Below are 23579 nucleotides of genomic sequence, written 5' to 3'. Positions count from 1 at the left end.
CTCGTAACTAGAAATAATGCTGAGTCAGCATTAATATTACTCGTGTGAAAAAACGAGAGAATAAAGAAGAGAAAAAGGATTCAGTGACTGAAGAAATGGTGAGTGTGAATTATATGATCATGGGGAAACATGATTGATGACGTGTTTCATATGCACGGGAAAAGAGGGCGTATAGTTCATGAGTTCCCATTGTTGAGTAACGATGGATGTTTCTGGTACTGCGAATCCAGCCTCTTTATTAATCAATCGTTTCAACACTATATACGCAGCAGTTGACTTCTAAACCTATACCGCCTGCATTTGCTCTCAGCACCCCCCTGCCGCCCAATTTTCTAGCCAGCGCCCCCCCCCCCCCAATCGCCCATTTCATGGCCAGCGCCCCCTCCACGCTCGCGAACGCCCCCAGGCGGGCGCTGGCGCACACTTTGGGAACCACTGATGTAGACTAACCGTGTACAATGAGCAACGTTTCGAATTTAACAATTCTCTCATATGCAACATGTCTTTGTGCGATGTCTCTTCAAAATCACTTGCTTGCGTCTGGTGTGGAAGTCGACCGGGCGCACGGTAATGGCGGTACCCGCAGACCTTGCCGTTCGTGTCTTCCTAGTATTCTGATAGATTGGATTGCACTTAGTAGGGAGGTAGGCAACCGCGGGCCAGAGTCAGTCCGCGAGGTGTTTGTCACTATTCTGTGACCAGTTTCTATACTTTTGAAGGACAAGTATAAGGTTCATAAGTATTGTGGTTGAGATCACTGATGAAAAGTTATTAATCACTTTATTCAATACATGCTTCTTACTAGCAGTGGCTTAGGCAGGAAAAGATACCTGCTTTCTTCGAATCCAAAAGAGCCATAATAAATATTTCTTAGCACTATTGCTCATTCCTATTTAGATGTACGCTGAGCATTTCCCCTATTTTGTGAATACAAGCGTAATTTACTTATCGTAATTATGAACACAGTCATGCAGTAATGAAACGTTTACTCATCTTAGCTGTTGGTTTGTAGATATCTCTCTGGTTAATTGAAATTGATATGCTTGATTGCGTGAATAATAAAAACAGGTCAATCAGTAAATAGATACCTTACTGGTCTGCGATAGCAATACATTAGTAAAGCGGACAATTGTTACACACTGAATTTAGCGATATGACAAATTGCAAATTGTATCATTACATAGGCTTACGGTGGATTTTGCTCACTTTGTGATCGGTTGACTAAAAAAAAGAAAAAGGTCATCTTTCCGCTCAGAGCTCAAACTACCATTTTTCTCTCCACATTGCTAGGTGGATGACTAAAAAAAAGGTCATCTTTTCGCTCAGAGCTAAAATCACCGTTTTTCACTCCGAAATACCCGTCGGAGCGTCACTTCTGTGCTAATTTACGGCATATCACTCGCAATTTGCTCTAAATCTGACCTAAATTTTCAAAAAAGAGGACAAAATCTCAAAAAAGAGGACAAAAGGGCGTCCTCCGAGGACACTTTCAAAAAAGTCAAAAAAGAGGACAAATGGTAACCCTATCATTACATAACATATTCCGCTTTGAGCATTTTGGTATTCAAAAGCTTGCATGCCGAAGTCGCGTATTTATTTTCAAGTTAAGTAACAATATATCCTGTTTCGTTATAACATACTCGTGACCGCATTGTAGACATAGCACCTAGCAATGACTAAAGTTCTTAGAATGTACGCGCATTATTAAGTTTACAATGCGAAACATAACCGTTTTGTGAGGTCTGCGAAAATATTTCGTTTTTGACACCGGCCCGTAGAGCAAAAAGAGTCCTTAATACTGCAGACTTATAGGTTTTTATAATCCCAATACAGTCAAATGTAACTGACTATCTTCCCAACACGACTACTCCGCTTTTTGTTTATTCATGTTAAATGGAGTCACGAGTTGGTGATTCACTTATGGCCCTATTTTCGTTGGCGTTGCAGATCATTTCCTTTCCTCAATAGTATTTTTCAAATATACTCCGTATACTACTGTAGGATATGTCGGGGATTGCCATCTCAATTAGTACTTTCGTGGTGGCAGTGATGCTAGTTGGACCTCAATTTTCTGATGAGTGGCTCTAGTCATTTGATATGAACAATCGTGTATAATATAGTTAGAAAATAGAGTTAGAAAAAATGTGGGGACCAGTTCATTGGAATCATTTCACCGGGCATATGACTTGGAGTTCTCAAAAATAATTCGGAACAGCAAGAATGTAGGGATGGGTTGCGCCATATCGTTGAAAATACACTCCATATTTAATATATTACAAGAGTGGGTTTCAATCTTGTCCACATACACACACCTGTCGTTCCAACTCTTTGTCACGTTTTTATGACTCTATTTGCTATACTAAACAGATAATAAATCCAATTCTTCTCAATAAGCTCGATTCACAGGTAAAGTGTGACCGCAGAATCCGATTATGACATTGCTCTCTGCCCACGGTCGGTAGTTTTCGAGCTATCCACAATATTTACCAACTAGAAAAATGAATTCCAAAGTGAGTACCAGGGCTCCCTGGAGTCGTAAGTGACATCAATGGGGGCGCAAATCGGTGATTGACGGCGCAGATAGTGTAAGGATGCATAAATAAATAACTTCAATTGTGCAAAATAACTAATACATGAAGATGTGGTCACTTCGCTCGCATACACTGCGCATTCGTCGTATATTCCGCATTCATCCAATTTTGCTTTAGTTTTGTGAAAAAAGTTTGGGAAGTGCTGACCTTGACCGACTTGACCCTCCCTAATTAACCCAATAGCCTAATAAATCGTTTTCGTTTTTCTCAATGTTGAACATACATGTCAGCAGGCTATCAATATTTTTTTCAACTATGTAACTTCAACTATGTCTCGAGGTGTTTCCGTGACGGTGCGTATCTTCAGTCGCATGCGTCTAATCGTATACAATCGTAAGAATTATTGCTATACTTTCTCCTTTCTGGTTATCCATGACATTTCAACAGCCATCAGATTAGAGTACTGATCTGATGAGAAATAAATACAGACGTCTCACGCATCAAACATCTTATTTGATTTCAGATGCTGATAACCAATTGGTACTTAGTTCGCAAGTAACAACAAGGGTAAGCTATAATTCAACAATAAACCTTGCTAGTACATGCATATATTTTCGGAATTAGGATTTTCCATGTGTCTCCGCATATTCTCCGCTGTTCCGTCAACATCATAACTTAGCATGAACTACCCACTCGGCAAATCGCGATTATGGTATAAAATTCGCTCTTCACGTCTACTCCTGGACGCGATTGATGAGACTTTCTCATGACTTCACCATGAACTCTATTTTAGTTAGCACCCCCCCCCCCGTTTTTTCTTCCGATGGCTAGACGCCATTCACAGAGCATTCATACATTTGGTTCTATCTATCTCCAATTTCTGATCGAAATAAGCAGATTTTCGTACCGTAGATGAAGCAACATTATTGACTGGCGTATCGTCAATTCAACTACCCGAAGAAAATCAGAATAGCCCGAGGAATAATTCGTTTGCCAGCTATTCATAAGTCGAAACTCTATTGCGTTATTTAATTCACACCTAGGTTGAAATTTATAGTCTTATGACGATACATGTCCTACTGAGAGAAAAGAGGCTGTCGGTTGTTACCTTACATTATGTCTATCGTTATAAATATAGCATGTGTTTTAGTGCAGGCATCTTTGTCTAATTTAGACATCATGATGTCGCATAGGGAGATAATCTATGACAGAATTTCGTAGGAAAATTTGTGTGAGATTATTTTTATGTAAACATGATTAAATACTAACCTCTATATCGGGCCGCAGACATTATGAATTCTCAACCGTTTCACCTAGTGACAAGTGTTGTGAATTTATTGTGACAACTGTGATAGCTGGTAGAACATGTCACTACATTCGTATACATCTCAGTAGAATGAGGACGAGTTTGTTCGATTCTCTAGTGTTTTCCAACACCGTCACAACTCCAGCGTGTATCAGAATTGATAAAACAGTCGCTGCACGAATATGTCTTTGCCATATATCCTGTATCGGTTTGATAATTTTGCCTTCGTTGTTTTATGCAATCATTACATTTGGAAATCTTTTATTTGGCAAAATGACCGAGGAAATACCGTACAGTATAGCTCAGGGGCGGGTAACTTCTGCAGTCGGCGGGCCGGATATAGGAAAATTAAGTACTTGGAGGGCCGGATTGCTGAATCGATACATTATTCGCTTAATATTCCACATATACAAGGAATAAATCGTATTAAATGAATGTATTTTAACGACATTAACGTCATTTCAAAGCCATTTCTCGCCGATAATGTCGAAAACAATGTGGATTTGAGAACAGCATTGTCACACAACCTCCGCCATGTCTGCTTCTCTCTGATCAATTAACACACGGTGCAGTCCATAATTAAGATTTCCAGTCGTTCGATGAGCCAAGTACCCCAAATTTACCCATATATCAATTCATTAGGGTTGAGTGCATGATAAATGCCGATAATGCAAGCCTTCTCACTACAACTAACTTACGCGTAAGCTCTGCTCTCGCACGCTACGCACACACGTATGTAATATAGGGCCATAGGGGTGTTCACAAAAATGACTTTTTTTTCTCAAATTGTCCTATATCTATTTGATAAAATTGTTAGCTTTTGGAATTGAATAAAAGAGTATTTACGGTGGCCAATTCTTCAATTATTTATCATAATTGTGCCCACCGTAAATACTATTTTATTCGAACCCAAATTTCTCGACGGCAATAACTCCGCTTCCACTTGTTGGAATTGGGTCAAATTTGCGGAACATCGTATGTATAGACAACCTAACACTTTCATGGGGTGAACATAAAATTTTGAAAATTTTTTCTAATAATTTTTATATAATAAATAGATACGTTCTTCTTCTGTAGTAATGCGGCTAAATGGTTGTAACTGAACCAAATTTGGTGTGTAGGCCTAGATTAGGTAACCTCACGATTTTATCAAGTAGCCAATACAATTTGAGAAAAAAGTCATTTATGAACACCACTACTGCAATAACGTACAGTCACTAAAATCAGACGTTTGCGCAAGTATATAGTGGGGAATCTCGGCAGACTGGAGTCGCAGGCCACATAATCATGTAAGACGGGAAACTGTCCGCGGGCCGTATGTTGCCCGCCCCTGGTATAGCTCATGTGTCATCTTGTGTATATAATCTCGAGAGACCTATATTTTGGCTAACAGTAATAAATCTAGGTTGTCCACAGACACTTGTCTTGTAATTTGAAATTGACATGGGCAACTACGTGGCAAAAGTCGGTGAAACCATGTAACAGCCTTCCTTTTACACCAGGGACTCCCAACCTTTTTGTCTTCGCGGACCCCTTTCGGACCGTCACGGACCCCCGCGGACCCCCACGAAGTTTTAGTTCAAATTTAGCTCGATTATCGTGAAATCGTCATCTGTCTTGTGCAAGTTATAAACAGCAACAAAATGACTTTTCCTGAAAATAAGATCATACTATTCGTGTAGAAATTGGGTTTACTTCTATTATTTCAAAGCGAATTCTGCAACTGCATTTCTTGAAACACGTGGTCGTGTCATCCGCGCCTCCGAGCGAGATAGTGTAATGGTGACGCGTCCGGCTTCTTGCAGTGTTGGGATGACTCGAGTCATGACTCGACTCGAGTCAGACTCGAGTCAACTTTTTCGTATGACTTGACTTGACTCGAGTCACTTTGCAAAAATGACTTGACTTGACTTGACTCGGCGCTTCAGAATTGTGGATTGACTCGTGACTCGGAGCAAAATCTACGAGTAAATTTCAAGTCATCAATAACCAATGGTGTTGATTAAATCACTGTACAGTGTACATATGTTCGGATTATTCGCGATATGCCGGTAACAATTGTGAGAGCAACCAGTCATTCACTGATCACTGACTGTCTGTATGATAGCTTCTATATGCTCCCCGTGATGTTCATCCTCGTTCTTGCGAGCAAGAATGCTACCGACCACAAAAAGGGAGACAATCCTACCCCAATTTTCTTTTGTATCTTTGCAAATTTCATCAGCTATCATCAGGAACATTCGCTCATCGGGTAAATATTCTTTATATTTTTCATTGACTTCGACATCACCATAGCGGAGACGTTTGGAGACTGCGTTTAGGACAGTTCGATGTCGCTCGAACATTTCATCCCCAACTCGACGTAAGGTTCTCTCTGCTTTCGTGTTTACCTTAACGCATGAGCCGTCGAGTTCGTACATGATAAAATTCCTGGTCAAGGAATATGCTTCGGATATAATTTCATCCTTTTCTTCAGTGATCGAAGGTGATACTCGTGATAATTCCATGCTTTGAGGAGAATAGCGAGTCAGATCTTATTTCGAGATCTAAGCTACTTTGAAAATGAGGATCCTAGGATTTGCATAAGTTTCATCTATATCGTACAATGCGTTTTCGCGGTGCGTACCAAGTTTCAGGGTGGGGATTTGACTATTAGCATGGTAATTCCGTTATTAAAGCTTACTATATATAGGTAGCCTACGTGGTACGGTACCGAAAAACAGATTTACGCAAAAGTCTGTAGAGAAGTGCGTTAGTTTTAAAGGTGTTACATCATGAAATGCGTGATCAAATTTGGTATAGTGCATTGTTATTGTGTCCTACAACTGTGTACCAACCTTCAAGGTGAGAATTTAATGTTTGGCATGCTAATTCTGTTATTAAAATTGACTATGTATGGGTATATGCTATGTTCATGCAAAACAGATATGCGTAAAAGTCGGTATACGACTGCGTTGGTTTTAAAGGTGTTCCATCATTAGATGTGTGATGAAATTTAGCATGGTGCATTGCCATAATGTCCTACAACTACGTATCAAGTTTCGAGTTGGGATTCAATGTTAAGCATGGTAATTCCGTTATTAAAGTTGACCATGTATAGGTACGTGCTATACGCTCCCGCGAAACAGATGTACGCAAAAAGTCGATGTTGAGCCGCGTTAGTTTTAAAGTTGTTCCATCATGAAATGTGTGAGGAAATTTGGTATGCTGAATAATCACAATGTCCTGCAACTACGTACCAAGTAAACAATATTTCGAATCGGGGGTATGAATATTTTTTTTAAAACCTACATATGGCGCATCCAAACTTCATAAATTTTTTCGGTTAGTTTTTTCGTTTCTATCTACTTTAAAAGACCCATTAAGACCTCGAACCTACGTGAACACTTGTTTATTGGAACTTGAGTCCAACACCAAAAAGCTCTACTTTACAAAACTTTCGGAGTACCGATTTATTTTGGGTAAATTCTGTTATGCGCTTAGTTACTAACTCTGAAAGCAAGTAAAGTTTGTGGTATTTGATCAACATGGAAATTCGTGAACTTTGCGATGATAATTTAAAATACAGAGTATTAAAGTCATTAATGCATCGGTCGCAATTCCGCTCGAATACAAGTACAAGTAGAGATTTCAAAGTAAGTAAGTGGTTATGTTCGTAGACTAACCCCACTTCTACGTAACGATGTTTCAGTAAGTAGTTATGTTTCTAGGCTACTTTTACTTCTATTTAACGGGTTTTCATACAAATCTGCTTACTTTTATAACTTTATATTTTGTGAAGTAGGGAGTAGTAACAGCGACTCAGAGCTCATTTAGATACCTAAGCTACTTTAAAATTAGTACCCGAGTATTTGCTGCAATTATACTGCCAGATAGTTATAGCCAGAGGATTTCGATGCTGACGTACTTGTATAATGCACATTTTGGAGAGATTAAGTAAAGCAATGATCTCAGATAAATCCATTAAATTAAGGTAGAAGTAGCTATTTACGAATAAAAGTTAGTATTCTAGGTTTATATTTCTGTTTAATACTGAAAATGTTATGAAGTTGAAGCAATCTGAAATCATAAACACTTTAGCATTAGGTACATATACGCGAAAAGCTACTTTAGTATTCTGATGGAGTACAAATACTTGTTTACTTATCAACTTTGAAGGCTTGCGCAGTTTGTGGTGTAATACGCAAAATTAGTGTGTTCAAATCAGACCTGTCGTAAACATAGTGATGTCGCATTTGTCCTAAATACACATGATAGAATATCAAGGAAAAGTATCATCTAACGTATAATGAATGTTATTTATTTCTCGGATGCAAGTCATTATCAAAACATAGTGATCAAAATTATCGCAGAGCAACAGGTGTCCAGACGTGGAATTTCTACTATATTCGCTCCTAACATTATGGCAGCACCCGACACAGCTTACATTATTACGTTATAAGACGCCGGCAGCGTTTCACTGTCGGTTTAATTACCCTTATTCTAGTGACATGAAAAGGACTGAATCGTATGAAATGTGGTGACTACAAGAATCGAGCGAAAGCGTTGTTTCACGCCGTCTGGTCGTGCTGGATGCGTTTGTGACGTTAACGCTATTACTGATATATTATGCTCTTTTTTCGAAATAAATGAACATTAATTAATTAGTGATGATGCCATTTCTCAATATTTACAGAGGTCTTGTGTATCATATATAGTCTTAGATACACATAAATTGATTGCGCGAAATATATGTAGAATTTTAATATGTCGCCATAAAACTGCGCAAAATACGCACTTAAATCAATTGAATTCAAATTCACATTCACAAAAATGTGTTATCTGAGAGCTGATGTTATCCGTGAAAATATAAAGTCCAAATACACATAATAATATTATCTGGCGAACATAGCCTTGCATAGATATCATAGTTTTCGAAACTTATGTATAATCTGAATTATATTTATTTTTCGAAAGCAAGTTACTCAATACATATTGCTAAATACACATGGAAAATCGGTATGGAAATTCACAAAACATTAGAATATCTAAAAAATCGGTATTGAAATTCACAAAACATTATTGAAAATGGGCGTGGCCGGCATGAAAATGGGCGTGGCAATTAGGATGACGTGGCTTTCTCTGATTTGTGCGTACCAAAGTTCCTTAGCCTCACTACTACTGTGACGTATAGTATGGTCACATGCTGGGTGTTGTTCGTTCTCTTCATCCATGGGACTATCGGTGGCGAGTAAGGCAGTAGTACGCTGTGGAATTAGGCCTACATGCTGTGCAATATTTTCTTTCTCATTCTCATTTGGTTCTTCGTACTCGAAAGGGTTCCATTGCTCCGTCTCTCTCTCTCTCTCTCTCTCTCTCGCTCTCTCTCTCTCTCTCTCTATCTCTCTCTTTCTCTTTCACACGCATACACACAAACCTTCGGCGTCGTGACGACGATGATTAGCCCACTGCGCCACCCGCTTTCCCACATACTATGAAATATATGAAGATATATACGACGCATGGGGACTGCGCGTAATGATATCTATGGGAATGAAAACGCGGAAGTAACATATTGCCGTATAATGGATGTGATGGTGACGAATTCGACCTGTGATATTCAATACACCCAGACTGGTATACACTCCAGTGATGAGCGGAGTCTGCTTTTCGAGACTCCGAGTCCCTCCGACAACTTTGGTCTCTGAGGCAAAGTCCCTCCGACTCCGGGGATCTCAATCCCAGACTCCGAGATAACCCGAAGAATCTTGTCCAGTCCCCGAAATATATTCAGACCATTGTCGAAGAATCCCAATCGATGTTTTCGATAGCCTGTCTGATATTCATACCAGTTTTTTTAGTATCCGTGGATTGCCGAACAGTCGCAACATTACTTCTGAGAGTCATGTTCTCTCCAACAAAATGGACAGTCAAGCTAATAGAACTGCGACCCTTTAGATCGGTCCACATATCTGTGGTGATGCCAGCCAGCCCGTAACACTTGATAGCAACTCTTAGTTCCTCTGACAGCTTCTGCTTTAAAGATGAAGCCTCCTCATCGAACTTATGTTTCACCGTAAATCTGGATGGCAAAACGTCTTCTGCACAACACCACGGCAAACCGGCACTTCTTCGGTATTCTCCAGAATCTCCACCCGGCGATCAGTGTTCCCCATGATCACCTTCTCCTTTGATTACTCGCTTACTTGCATTTCAACTGCGATCAATTCTTCTTACAAGCTTCGATATGTCTTCGAAGATGCGACGTACCACTTGTCAACTTGTGATGCTTTAGCTTAACATTGCAATTTTGACATCTCGCAAACCCAGTATACTGGCCGTTATTATCATGCAGCATCAGAGTTAAATCCTTCCACACGTCACTCTTTTTCTGCGTCTTAGTGAGTAACCCACTTGACGTCGACGGTGCTTCAGCCATTATATTAAAACGACGAAGGAAGACCAGTCAGTTCGAACTAACTACCACTAACACCACTGAAATCGACGATCACATCACAGGTTTCAGTAAATTAAGTTCCGCATCGCCATGAAACAGTTGATGGAACTGCACTGCACTAAACATACATGATGCATCACTGACGCACCGATCGACGCTCCTTTAAGTTGACTAAATGACTAGTGACTTCCAATTTTGAAGCTGATACATGATATCTGGAATTTGGAGTCTGAGACAGACCAGCAGCAGAAACTTGATTGCGGTGCTGATTTTTCATATCACATCAAAGTCATTTCTCAATCAAACCAAACATTACATGACGAAAATTCAGAAGAGTTCTGGATGACTGACTACGTCAATCAATATTGAAGGAAGGGTAGTTGAGTTGATGCGAGCAGAGCAAAGCAGACGGTTGTTTGTTTAGTTATTTAGTGTGGCTGTTCAGAAATTCGGAATATTCTGTTTTTATAGGGTAAGATCAGCTTACCTTAGTGATTTATGTATTGTTGAAATCTTTAAAGCGGGTTTAGATGCTGGTATGCCTCTGTGAGCGGATCTTACTAGCGAAAATTCGTCGCAATGTCATTAAATCATGTAACACATTGCATAAGTTATTATTGTTTCCATCCAGATACTTGCTTGTTGTATGTATATTTGTCACAGATATAAAGGTAATATTGATGTAACACTTATTATCGATATCTCTCACTGCAAATTGCAAGTACGATGAAAGTTGCGAAAAGTTATCACAAAAGTGGTGTCGGATATTATCTTGTTGGGAATACATTTTCACAAAATGGACCTATTACTATCTTGAATGTCATCAGGATAATGGGATATATTCCGTTATGATCATCAACTTGCTGGAAGAATCAGGGTAGCCAAAGGCTGTACCATAGGGAAGCCCCGCTGTATGTTGCTGATTGTAAATGTTTCGCACAATTACTGGGGTAGCATGAAAATTAGTCACGAAACAAATACGCAAGGAGGAATATGATGTGACTATAGAAGACTGCAATGACAACAACGTGGAAGATTCTGGAGATCTTATCTCATAATATGGTGACATTCAGCAGTGGATTCAAAGACTGCATCTCATTGCAGGGAAAAATGATGCGCTGCGAACGATATTGGGTGTCTTCAAGTTTGTGAACTACAGACACTGCTCAGCGGAAGTGCCTTGCTAGATCACTAGGTTACTCTCCAGTCCCCAATTGCAGTGCAGATGGCTGATTTTTATGCACTTGTCAATCATTTTTGCATGTTACCGGTCATATTACAACTTTACAAGGTGTCAACTGTCTGTGTTTTGGTTTGTAATCAATAGTGTCTTCTGGTCAAAGCTATCGAAAGATATCGGGGGCAAAACTAACAATACTCCGTAAAACTCCGGAAAAATATCTGTTGTAAACTCCGACTCCACTCCGGGTATCACAAAATTGGCAAAACTCCGCTCCGACTCCACTCCGACTCCGCTCCGGTGCTCATCACTGATACACTCTTTATTGTTTAATTTCAACAATTTAACGCCGATGGCTGTAGTAATGCGAAGCGATTACATGGTGTAGTACCGAGACAGTGTACTTCGAAATGGACAGCGAAAAATCATAATTATATGTGATGACCGAGATTAAATATAGCCTACAGCAGAAGCACACATACAAAGCGATTATTGAACAGTTACCATGGATCAGATATAACATAGGCCCTTTTCATACCGGATTTACGAAACTCTTTCGGGAACATGCGCCGAAACAGACGATGTTCATATAGAGCAGAAATTACGGTAACATTTCCGAGAACAGGTCGTGTTCACACCTATTTAGAGTTACCGCGAACTTTTGTTCAGACAAGTCGCTTTTTCGGTAAATTCCCGGGAAATCATGGCCAGTATGAACGCGATTCTCCGTAAGTGTTGATAGTTACGAAACCATGTCTGTGGGGTGTTACAGTTGTAATATGCTTCGACCTGAGTAGTATTTTGGTGTCGTGGACTTGTGGAAAACGATGTGGGAGAGGCTTATTCGTGAGATGCGGAGAAGTTGGCTTCAACTTTAAGCTATGGGGTGTTGCGGATATGCCTTCTCAATGTATGTGGGGCTCTATACTCAATATACCTGTATCAGTAATAGAGCCCGAACATGTTCCTGGTTTGTATATTGTCAACCGAAGCTGAGAGCTGAAACTCAAAGCCAACGAAGAGGATAGAGTCTTGGAATGAAAAGAACAACCGATGACATCTGCGTGCGACAAAGTCAGTTTATCTTTGTGATTGCTGTATAATGGTTGGAGTAAATACAATCTTATTTGCACATTACAGAGAAACCAGGAATCTCTAGAAATCAGTGAGAGAAACGTTTGGTATACTCTGCAACGAGCTTCGAGACCATAGCGAAAAGCAGCCAGCAAATTATACGAACTCAATTTCTCCTGATTGCTGAGTAGCTGTTGCTCTTTGGAGGCTAGCCAATGGAGCCAATCGTTCATAGATCCAGGTAAACTTTAGATGTATTTTTAAGATGGCAACTGGCACAAGTTGATTTTAATAGAAATTATTGCTGGTGCCTAGTAATATTTCTATATTTGTCATGGTGGAATGTCAGTATGAAGCCAGTTTTTGCATAGCATAGCATACCACTACATCACACAAATTTGGTCTTGAATCATTATGTTAGAAAAGGAAGTCTGAAAGACCAATTGGTCTTACCAAGTAGACTACTTTTTTGTCTCAAAAGTAATACCCAAATTGATGAAAAATAGTCGGCCTAGCAGTGCTGTGGTGGCAATCTGTTCAGCATTAAGGTATTAGTGAAAGGAGAGCGTGAGAGACCCGAGTTCGCAGTGTTGGGATATTAACGTGATAATGAGTTAACAATTCATTCACTACCATCAAGGTACATGCCACTTACCACTCATTACTCAAAACTCAAGAACAATATATACGGCTGTCCGAGTCAATACTAGCATTTGTGGTGTTCAAGTCGGTAGCGGATAGCCCATCAATGTATGTGTGTATCAGTCAAAGTAATAAGGTACTTTGAATTCTGGTTGTGGTGCAAATACCCCATACATTTGATCAAGTTGAAGGGTGGTATGCAACCAACAACCTGGTACCACCTAATGTCCATGTCCAGCCTTTGTCAGTAGTACTTCCGATTCCGGCAGATTTAATCCATGGACCTGGAGGGCTCATCACTTTCAGACCACAAACCATTGCTAACATTCAGGGAAAATGGGTTTTGGGACCGAAAGTGTATGAGCCTGGTCCAGGTCCGGGAAAAGAAAAAAAAATCAATTTGTCTCAACAAGTTGGTTATCTCTTGTGCTCCTGGCTCATGATGACTTACCCGCCTCATTTTTTAAGACGAGGCTCAATTCGTCTTTAATATGAGAGTTGAAAAACGTAAGCATCAAAAATTGTCTCAATCAGCTGGTTGTGTCTTGTGTTCATGTCTCGTGAGAACTATTCGGTCTCATTTTTAAGACCACAGATTATATTGTTTCTTCGTTACCAAAATTTGCCTTGAAATCAAGACAAAAAAAGTTCTGCAATAAAATACGGTCTTGATAAGCACAATCTGTCTTCTTGCGCTTCTTGGTCTTATTTATAGATTGAAAAAGTGTGAGAATTTTATATGGACTTGAAGAGCTGAATCAGTCCCGATTTTAAGACCTCACTTCCAGGGTTGTAATGACTCGAGTCACAATTTTCGGATGACTCGAGTCATTTCCTCAAAATACGGTAGTGACTCGAATCGCGTCAATCAGTGTATTGACTTGACTTGGACTCGAGTCATTGTGCAATACGCATGACTCGAACCAAGTCATATAACTCGAGACTCAGATGACCAAGACCAACATTTCACTATAATTTCGAAGAATAGTACAGTAACCACACTATTGGGATTTCATATATTGGTGCTGGTACTTGAAAATGCGACCAAAAACTGCTAAAAGTAAGAAAAATCAGTATATTATAAATGCGATATGTGAACCATTCGATATCACCACTCAGAGTTATAACAAGTGGGTTTAATAAGACTTTAACTGGAAACTGAGCAGTCAACACAATGACTTCGACTCGATACTCTGCTCAATGACTTATACTCGATGGCGAATTGAAAATGACTCTACTTGACTCGAGTCAAAACTATAAAAGTGAGATCGACTTGTGACTTGGTTACAACCCTGCTCACTTCATCATTAAGACTGAAATTCTAATTGTAGGTTTAGAAGAGTTGGTAGTTCTAATTGCTAGTTTTAAAAATCGAGTAGTTCTAGTTGAAGTTGCGCATTGTGGAATTACAGTACTTTGTACAAGTCCGGGTGTAGTGGGTGGATAAAAAATTACTACAGCAACATTTGTACCAAACATGCATTTGCTGCATTAAGTTTTTTCAGAATGACTTCATGGTTGGGAGCCAGAGTGTTCCGTACTAGCCTACATAACTGATGACGCAGCCTATCCGTTTCAGCCCTGACTCATGAAGCCTTTTCTCTGAGACACAAACAGAGCATAAGCTAGAGCTAATTTCAGGGCATAAGCTTAAGACAATTTCCAATATGTAATATAAATTTCCTTTATGCTGCCCTTCAAATTCATAATTGATTTTTCAGAAACTTAGCGAAGAACACATGAAGGTTGAAAGATTTTGGAAAGATGTTGGTCGACTGAAGGCGCGGTGGTCGGCTTTGCTCAGAAACTGCAACCCGCTAAGGCCAGAATGATACAGAGGATGGTTGGTATGCGCAATGAAGACCTGGTGGTGATCCAAGTATCGCAAGCCCAGATGTCGGAAATTTCCTGTGTGACTTTCTCAATAAACAATGCTCTTGCTTAATCAGATGCGTTTGTGCTGTTTCATTTTATTCATCAGAGAAATTGTAACTTAATGCACAGTTCCATCTTTTTCATCAGTATCCTCCATCTAGATCTGCAAAAAGATCAGATATAAGTTACACTTGCCTAACATCGCATGGCAAAGTAATGACATGGCTGTAACTATACTAAAACAAGAGAATGGAGGCAGTGGTAATAACCCAAGTATGGCTTGGATGACGTGTGATGGCTTACCAGTTCGTTCGTACAATTTCAATTTTGGTTAGTGATTCAGAGCTAAGGACATCATTCTCTGCTGTTCTGCCACTATCAAAGCAGATGTTACCAAATCCCCTTTTCAGTCTACAGGCGATATGATGGTGACTAACCTACGCACAACATATCCATGGTTAGAAACTTGCCTCTGATGTAACAAACTTGGCAAGGGTTAAGATCAGCAACGAAATGAGTGTTGAAGTCATAAAGTTTTCAGGCAACTCACCCAATTGGTAACTGCATCATTTGGAGATTGTGTTCCACCTTTTTAGCCATGCCATGTTTACAAAACAACAGAAAAAAAGAAGCAGACTACGTATTGTGAGTATACATAATATAAATCCAAGAATAATTCAGCCCAAACGCCATTACCCAAGAAGATCAAAATTCTGGAGGTAGCTGACCTCGAAATACACGCAGCCTGAATGAACAGCGCGTTACTGTAACTAAAGGTTTGATTGACAGCGTTCCGGAAACCCACCTGCGCCATTCGTGTTCATACTCAATCGGTCCCGTAAAAATCTCCGAAAATGAGCGCGTTCATACTGCCCCGTAAAACCAGTGTTATGTTCATATAGAGGGGTTCCCGTAAACATTTTCGGGAAATGTTATTCCCGGAACCCCGGTATGAAAAGGGCCATAGTCGTTGAAGCGACGACAAGAAGTTGGAATTATGGTGTCATATTGCATGATACTAAACCCTGTCTATTCGGGACATCAATTGTCATTACTAGAACGATTTTTTTGACATGTCAAAAAAGTCAAAATTGTATCGTTAGGTCAAAAAATATCAAAATATTTTACAAAGTTAAAAATTTTTTGAAACCTGCATTTCGCTTGTATCGTAGATTTTGCACTGCGGTGAACTTATCATTTGGCATTTTACAGCTTCTTAGCCTACTTTATAGACCTACCGTTGTAGACGGCCATTGTCTACTCATTATGAATCACAAACATTCAAATGAAACAAATAGGTTGACATGGTGTTATGCTCAACGTACGGCAATATCCCAACTGAAGCCAGACTGCGTGGGCATTGCAGGATTCTTATATTAAGAAGCGCTTGATGAAAAATTGTGATGTACACACCATTGCCAGAATGAAGCAACACGCTTTGTCAGCCAACAACTGCTGCGGTTGAACGTTCTTCCCCCATTCTTGGCAACGTACTTAGTAAGGACAGACACTTTCTACCCGAAAATGTAGGAAAGTAACTTTCGTTGTAATACAAAAATTCCACTTATTTCTACAATAATGCGTAATGTAACTACTGGAATTCTTCAGGGCCAGATTTCGTTAAAATAAAGTTTTTTTCATGTAAAACTTTATTAGGTTTTGAGGCAAAATGGTTGTTTTTCAGGCCCAACTTCTTCGTAACGAAAGTCAGTTCCAACAAGAAATGAAGATAAGAAGTACTATTCTAACATTATGCGGGAAAACACCTAATTTGCATACTTTAGATCAGATTTGGTCACAATTAGGATTTTTAAGGTCAAAGAAATGGCAAAATTTTGATTTTTTACGTCACAATCTTCCGTTTTTTAGGTAAAAAAAAATCGCCCTAGTCATTACCATAATTGTGGATTATTATTGACCACAGAAAATATTTGTAAACTTCGTAATAGCAATGGAAAGTTGGACTTCCAAAGCAAGAAAGTGTTGTTCTGTGGCATGTATTTGTTGTGCAATCAAAATTTACCACTCAACATTAACAAATGTGACTAAACGTAAACATGAATCCATCAGAAAGAGTGATTAGGATTTTAGATGTAAGTGTAAACTAGCATCCGTCCATTTCCAGCTTCGTGGTTTCAAATCAGTGGTTTATGGGGATATTTGATTGCACTGAGTGCATACTTCTAAAATGTGTAGGGGCCTACTTTGCTGGCCTGACTTAGACGCCACCGTTGAAGTTTCCAAAACAAGCACAGGCGCGTGCATCTCATTCATCAAGAAACATTGTGGTTCGAGTGGATTGGTGAGAGATGATCTTTTCGAGTCATGACCAGAGATGGGCGGATTCCAAAATTTCGGGATCCGAATCTATCCGGATCCGGCTGGCAATTGGAAATTCAGAGTCCGAAAAAATCCGGCTGGTGAAGGTCCAGTTCGGAATCCGAAAAAATCCTGCCAGAACAATGCTAATTATTCAAATTGCAGCAAAAAATCCGGCTAAAATCCGACCGACACCGCAAATTCAAAATCCGGATCCAGTCCGGCCAGGTGAAAAATCAATGAAATCCTGCTCCGGCTCCGGCTCCTGAACCGGACTGTGGCCATCTCTGGTCATGACACTATAGTTAGAGGTATTTTTTCCACCAGAATTATACCTTTGTTACTATTTACACTGTGGGGGCCTTGAAACCTCGATTGGTCGTGTTCTAGGATCAAAATCGAGGATTCGAGACACGTATTTCTTCGAGCACTAGAAATCCACAATTTAAATTGTGATAAAAAGAGACTTAACATAAAAATGCAGTCAGCGGGTGGAGCGATTCGCATTTCCAACGCAGTTGTAAACAAGCACCTTTCACATCAATTGATAACTTGTGGGCCAGCTCAAATTGAACCAAATCATCTTCGATTGTCAGGACACCTGGTATCCCGTTAAATACCAGCCATTCAAAAATACTTTTTCCGGAAGTCATGCTCTTATGTACGATTTCAAGCCCACAGTCGCTAAGATCAAGTTGTACGTAGTTCGAAATATTGTTTTGTCCTGCAACAAGATTAAACAACCGCATATCACGACAAATTTTATGACCTGGGAATTTGTTTCAGCCTTTGCAATTTTCATCAATTTTCACACAATTTTCATGAGACCACAGATAATGCATTCGCAACGATGGGTTGCATGTTCCGACGATCGCCACCAATTGAGCGTTCGCGTGGTCATTACTGCTATGCGGTTAATGTTGAAATTAAATATTGTCTGATTAATTATGTGTTTCTATAGTTAAATTGTCGGGTTCAGATCGGTATAAAGTAGGTAAATAGTTTTATATGGAGTAGGCGTTTATAAATTTTGTCCGCATCCAATTTAATTTCTTGGCTATCATGGAAAGTATGCATGCGCTGCGCAAAGTGCTTCTAGAATGGCATGACAGGGGTGGGCAAACTTTTCAGCTCGCGGGCCACATTCAACATCTGATTACATTCGCGGGTCGCACTATGGTAAAATCGTATTTATTAACCAAAACGCAAGCTTTTATTCGATTATATAAAGCAGTGGTTCTTAAAATATTTTGACTGCGACGCATATCATAGTTTTAGTGGCATCTCGCGACGCACGCCTCAAGCGTCAATCTTATACATTTTAAATATAACTATGCTACATTTTACCGTCATGTATACGATATGGAGAACGCGCAGACAGCAGTTGTACGCAATGAAGCTCCATGGAACATATCTGACTCGACGCGCTTTCAAATTAGAGTGTAATATTTCACCATACGCGTCACATTTGTACTACTGCCTACTCCAGGGGTGGGCAATTATTGTTCCCAGCGGGCCAAATGACAGCAAAAAATACATTGGCGGGCTGAATCAAAATTTTTAACTATATTCTGCGGCGTAATAATTCTATTTCTAAATTGAAATACACGGTGCTCAGTGGATGTATATTAGGCAACGACAAAGTAACGGTTAATGAACAAGAATAATATTTATTTGCCGTCATAATTGAAAGCAATGGTAGATATGAAACATTTTAAACTCTTTTTTAACCTACAGACACGTTCCTTATTAAGGCATTAAAATGTATTTAGTCTTCATCGCTGCTACCCGAGCAGTGTATAGCTTGGTTAAATAGCCTTTGCTGCTATCGAAACTATAGCAGTGCTTCCGAATTTCGCCCTCCCGTAGCCGAGTCTCTGTCTTCGTGTGTTTTCCCCATAATGCCGACTTAAATTATACTCCACGACGACGTGCTCGCGACAAACTAAAAGGACGGATCTACCCCTGACCAATGTTCCCTCTAATGTTCCACGAGTCTGCGCGCACTCACCAACTCACTGCGCGGTCCCTTGGACACAATTTTGTGAGTAACGACTAAATAAAAATGGTCATCTTTTCGGATTTTTTGTGTGCAGCTTAGATTTTCCGTGCGCAGAGACCGTGTCAGCACTGCGCAATTGCGCACGCGCGCAGCTTAGAGGGAGCATTGCCCCTGACTCCAGTTAACTAATCGTGTCGCGGGTCGCACTTTGCCCAGGTATGGTCTACTCATACTATTTAGTACCGACCATTTCGATGACCGGACATATCAATATCGATGGTTTTAGCCAGTCAGCGACGGTCATTTTTGGCCAAGGCTTTATCACCGCTAATATTTTTGGCACCGCACTGTACCCGTTGATATGTTGCCCAAAACTTAATGTCTTCATGAGACCTGGCGCGCAAGGGGCTGGCCTCGTAAGTCATCTCTCTCATAGTCTCGCACTAGATCGTTGCACAGGCACACCCCTACACTAAAGCATCCTAACGACAGTATTTTTCAGGTAAAACACTGTCCGGACAATAAATCCTGATGTGAATTGAAACCAATTTATGTATTATAAAGGTCGGCACATTTTTTATGATCCAACCAAGTTGTTGCAATGACTCTTCCACGTGTCTCGCTTATTGACCGATAGTACCCAAGACAGTGTCCTCGGAAATTCACAAACGATACACTGTTTATACGACCTTCTCTTTTCGTTTACAATGTTCTTGACCGTGGTGCAAAAGGCCGTCAGGCGACAAATGTCAAATCTTTATGTTAAATAAACAGCAACAACAAACGATCCACAGGAAATTTCGCGACCCGCGAAGAATTTTTGTTGAAACTCAACAAATATTACATACTTTAGGAATCGCTCTAATGCCATCACAACCAAAAATTATACCCTTCGCGGCCCATACTTTCAGAATCCCTGATGTAAGCAACCGAAGACTTAGAGATACATATGTATATTAAAATAATTTAAATGTTGATTTGATATTATATTTAGAAAAAGTTTAATCGATTCGCTCCAGTAATTTGATTTTTTATCTGCAAATTTTTATCAATATTTGTATCACGTTTTTCGATGCCTTCGCGGGCCGCACAAACTGTTGTTGCGGGCCGCATGCGGCCCGCGGGCCGTAGTTTGCCCACCTCTGGCATATGACGACCCATGGGAGGGAATTCGATTATAAAATAACCGCTGTAAAGTGCATAAAATCGAACAGAGGTAAGCTAGGGTGAACCTTAAGGCTGGGCACAACGACTCTAGTACTAGAGGGTATTTATGCAGATTGACCACTCATTCGACATTATTACTCAAATATTTCTTCGATCGAAATATAATCATAACATTTACACCGGGACAAAAGTATATCGAGTGGAAAACACTGGCCAACCGAAAAACTATTTTTAGTGGTAAATATACTATAATGGGGGGTCTTGGTATTTTGGGGCTGCTCAGTCCGATAATGACATCAGTTTCTTTTTGAATTGGCACTAGTTTTTGAGACATCGATATTTGTTATTTATTTTTTATTTACTTTATTTTATTTAATCGTCGTAAGAAGATTACTTGGAATCAGGAAGATTTAGAATCCTCTCGGCGACCTGCAATTCACTCTGAGAAAGTGTCTGTGCCTGAATTTAGTGATTTACCTGACGCATCTTTGGAATATGATGAGCTTTATGAAAAGGTTGAAAGCTCTGCAAGTGACAGCAGTGGAAGTATGTTCGAAAGCAGTCCATTACTTCCAAAGCCATTCAAGCAGGAGGAGCTAAGCGATCTTATCAGGGATCTTAACGTATCCAAGAAGGTAGCATATATTTTGGCATCTCAACTCGAATATAAAAACTGCGTTGGAACAGGAACTTCAATGACATTCTACCGTTGACCTACATGAGAGAAGGAATTACTCCTGTATTTTAGTGAACAAGATGAACTTGTTTACTGCAAAGAAGGGCTTCTGCTGATAATGGGAGTGCCACAATATAGATCAGGGGTTCCCAACATCAACGATATTGCCCCCAGTGGACGACTAGAGAAACAAGAGGACGAAAATGCCCAAGTGGGCGCCAGTGGGCGACAATAGGCGCAAATAATGGAACGTCCAGTGACTTATTTCTAATTAACACGTTCACAAAACGCACGCGAAGACGGTCTATTCTGCATATGACGCGATAAAAACGTCCGGTTTTCCGAGCACCTACCACCTGTTTAGTAAATTTACCAGCGATCATAATTAGTTGAATAAATTTCCTGATTATATGTCCTCTTTTCGGATCCTTAAATGTGGCGGCGTCGTGATTGATATGGGGGCAATGAGTCAAAAAAAAGATTGGATGCCCTGATATAGACCTCAAGAGTGGCGCTCATTCATTGAAAGTTCAAAAAGGGTTTGAAATGTGGATTGATACATAACGGTGACAGATATGCATCTCTCCCAATTGGCCACTCAATAAGACTGACAAAAGAGTAGCCTACAGCAAAATCATAACGGTATTACATAAACCGGATTATGACTCCAACCCAATGGGTACTAACCGGGGTCCTCGAAACCTCTACATTTCCAACATTGTTGATAACTTAGTTTTATTACATATTTATGTTAGCGAAATTACGGGTCAGTTTCGCTTAATTTCTGCTAAAACGTCATGACTTACGTAATGATGACATATGAAATATTCTACTGTACAAATTCATTTTAATTGCTAAATTTTTAATAGACTACTGATACAAACATATTGCTGTTTAGAGAATTTTTGTTGGGGTTCGTGGAAAAATATAAAGTTGGAATAAGGCAACCAGGCTCAATCAATGAGGCTGTTGGAAATTACGCCTGAACCTTCCGAGTAAAACATGCCCTAATAATAATAAAAATCTCACGCATAGATGCAACTTTTTACCGCAACATTTGTTAAAATCAATGCAATTTTATCACAATTTTAGTGCAACAAAAACTTGCCCTATGTATTAATTTTAGTGCTGTATACTTGGAAAAACTGATTCGTGCTGATGATTGGTAGATTTACCCTCGATATCTGCAGTTAGGTATAGCTCATACCTTCCGTCACAACTCCTTCATAATGAGTTGTAGAAAGCAAGTTGACGATACATGCATTTCTTTCAAAAAAGTATCGACTGAACAGTATCATATAAAGAACTTGTTGCTGCAATTTCAGACGCCATTTAAACCGAACTTCTTAATTATAGACAAAACGTATCAAATTATGAGCTTCAAAATAAAGAATCAGAAATAATAAAATTTTTGCTGCAACAGCACATTATGTTAATGATGCCTTCATAAAAGAACTTGAAGAAGGCATATTTTAAACGCAAACATATTAAACCATTGGATATTTAAAAGTTGTATGGTTATGATGCTGTTACCATTGTGTGTCCTGAAATAAAACCAAAGGAAGCATCAGCAAATCTATGTCCGCTGCCCATAGAATAAAATTTCCATCCTGTTTTAAGAATCGGCATTGCCCATCTTTTATCCATAATTTTGAAAAATTGATAATTGATAATAGCCATCTTATCAAATCTTGGGAATTTTTCTGATGCGTTTGATCAAATTTGATTTTTATACATATAGCTATGTCCTTGTTTGTGTTGTTGCTGTTGCTGCTGCTGCTGCTGTTGTTATTGTTGTTGTTGTTGTTGTTGTTGTTGTTGTTGTTGCTGTTGCTGTTGTTGTTGTTGTTGTTGTTGTTGTTGCTGTCGTTGCTGTTTCTATTATATGTGAAGTTTATGGTTCGTAGCTGCTTCAATCTTTGGGAAGTGGTGGCGAGTGGCGAGTTGGTTATCCGCCAGTATCACGGCACCGATGGCCCCGGTTCGAATCCCGGTTCGGATCAACTTCTACGTGTCGGAGGTTAGATGGGCTCCTCATCGCCGACCTCCCTGCAGTCGCAGTGACTTAGAAGCCGCCTAATCACCGTGAGCCGAGCAAAAGAAACGATAAAGCGCGCGTGAAAGAGTGAGAGAGGGGAAGAAAATGAAGACATGCATTCATTGTACTGTACAAAACATTGTAATATAGTGGAGCACAAAGCCTTAAACAGGCTAAAAGCACAGCTGTTGTGCATAATATCCTTCATTTTCAATCATCTCTACCTATGCTCTGCTCTGCAATCCTTGCCAATTCTGTAATCTGTCCTTTTCATGCATTGCATAGAAATAACAATCTTGCCATTGTCCTTTAGGGACAGGTTGCTCCCCGGAT

The 23579-nt window shown here is 39.8% G+C and overlaps 3 protein-coding genes across 4 annotated transcripts in view; all 3 read left to right on the top strand.

The window, feature by feature from the left end:
* Positions 1 to 23579, top strand: part of LOC145434472 (sarcoplasmic/endoplasmic reticulum calcium ATPase 1-like) — a 402254-nt gene that overhangs the window by 150908 nt on the left and 227767 nt on the right. The window lies entirely within an intron of this gene.
* Positions 1 to 23579, top strand: part of LOC145434478 (ficolin-3-like) — a 45025-nt gene that overhangs the window by 5430 nt on the left and 16016 nt on the right. The gene's annotated exons all lie outside the window — the stretch shown is intronic.
* Positions 513 to 21753, top strand: LOC145459854 (uncharacterized). Its single transcript, XM_080338379.1, is given in 3 exon segments — positions 513 to 567; positions 20863 to 21340; positions 21702 to 21753. Coding segments are annotated over 3 exon segments (585 nt in total).

Source organism: Botryllus schlosseri, chromosome 2, assembly GCF_051294905.1.
Source record: "Botryllus schlosseri isolate E-star chromosome 2, Bs_hap1, whole genome shotgun sequence".
NCBI classification, from domain to species: domain Eukaryota; kingdom Metazoa; phylum Chordata; class Ascidiacea; order Stolidobranchia; family Styelidae; genus Botryllus; species Botryllus schlosseri.
This window is presented reverse-complemented; position numbering and strand designations above follow the sequence as displayed.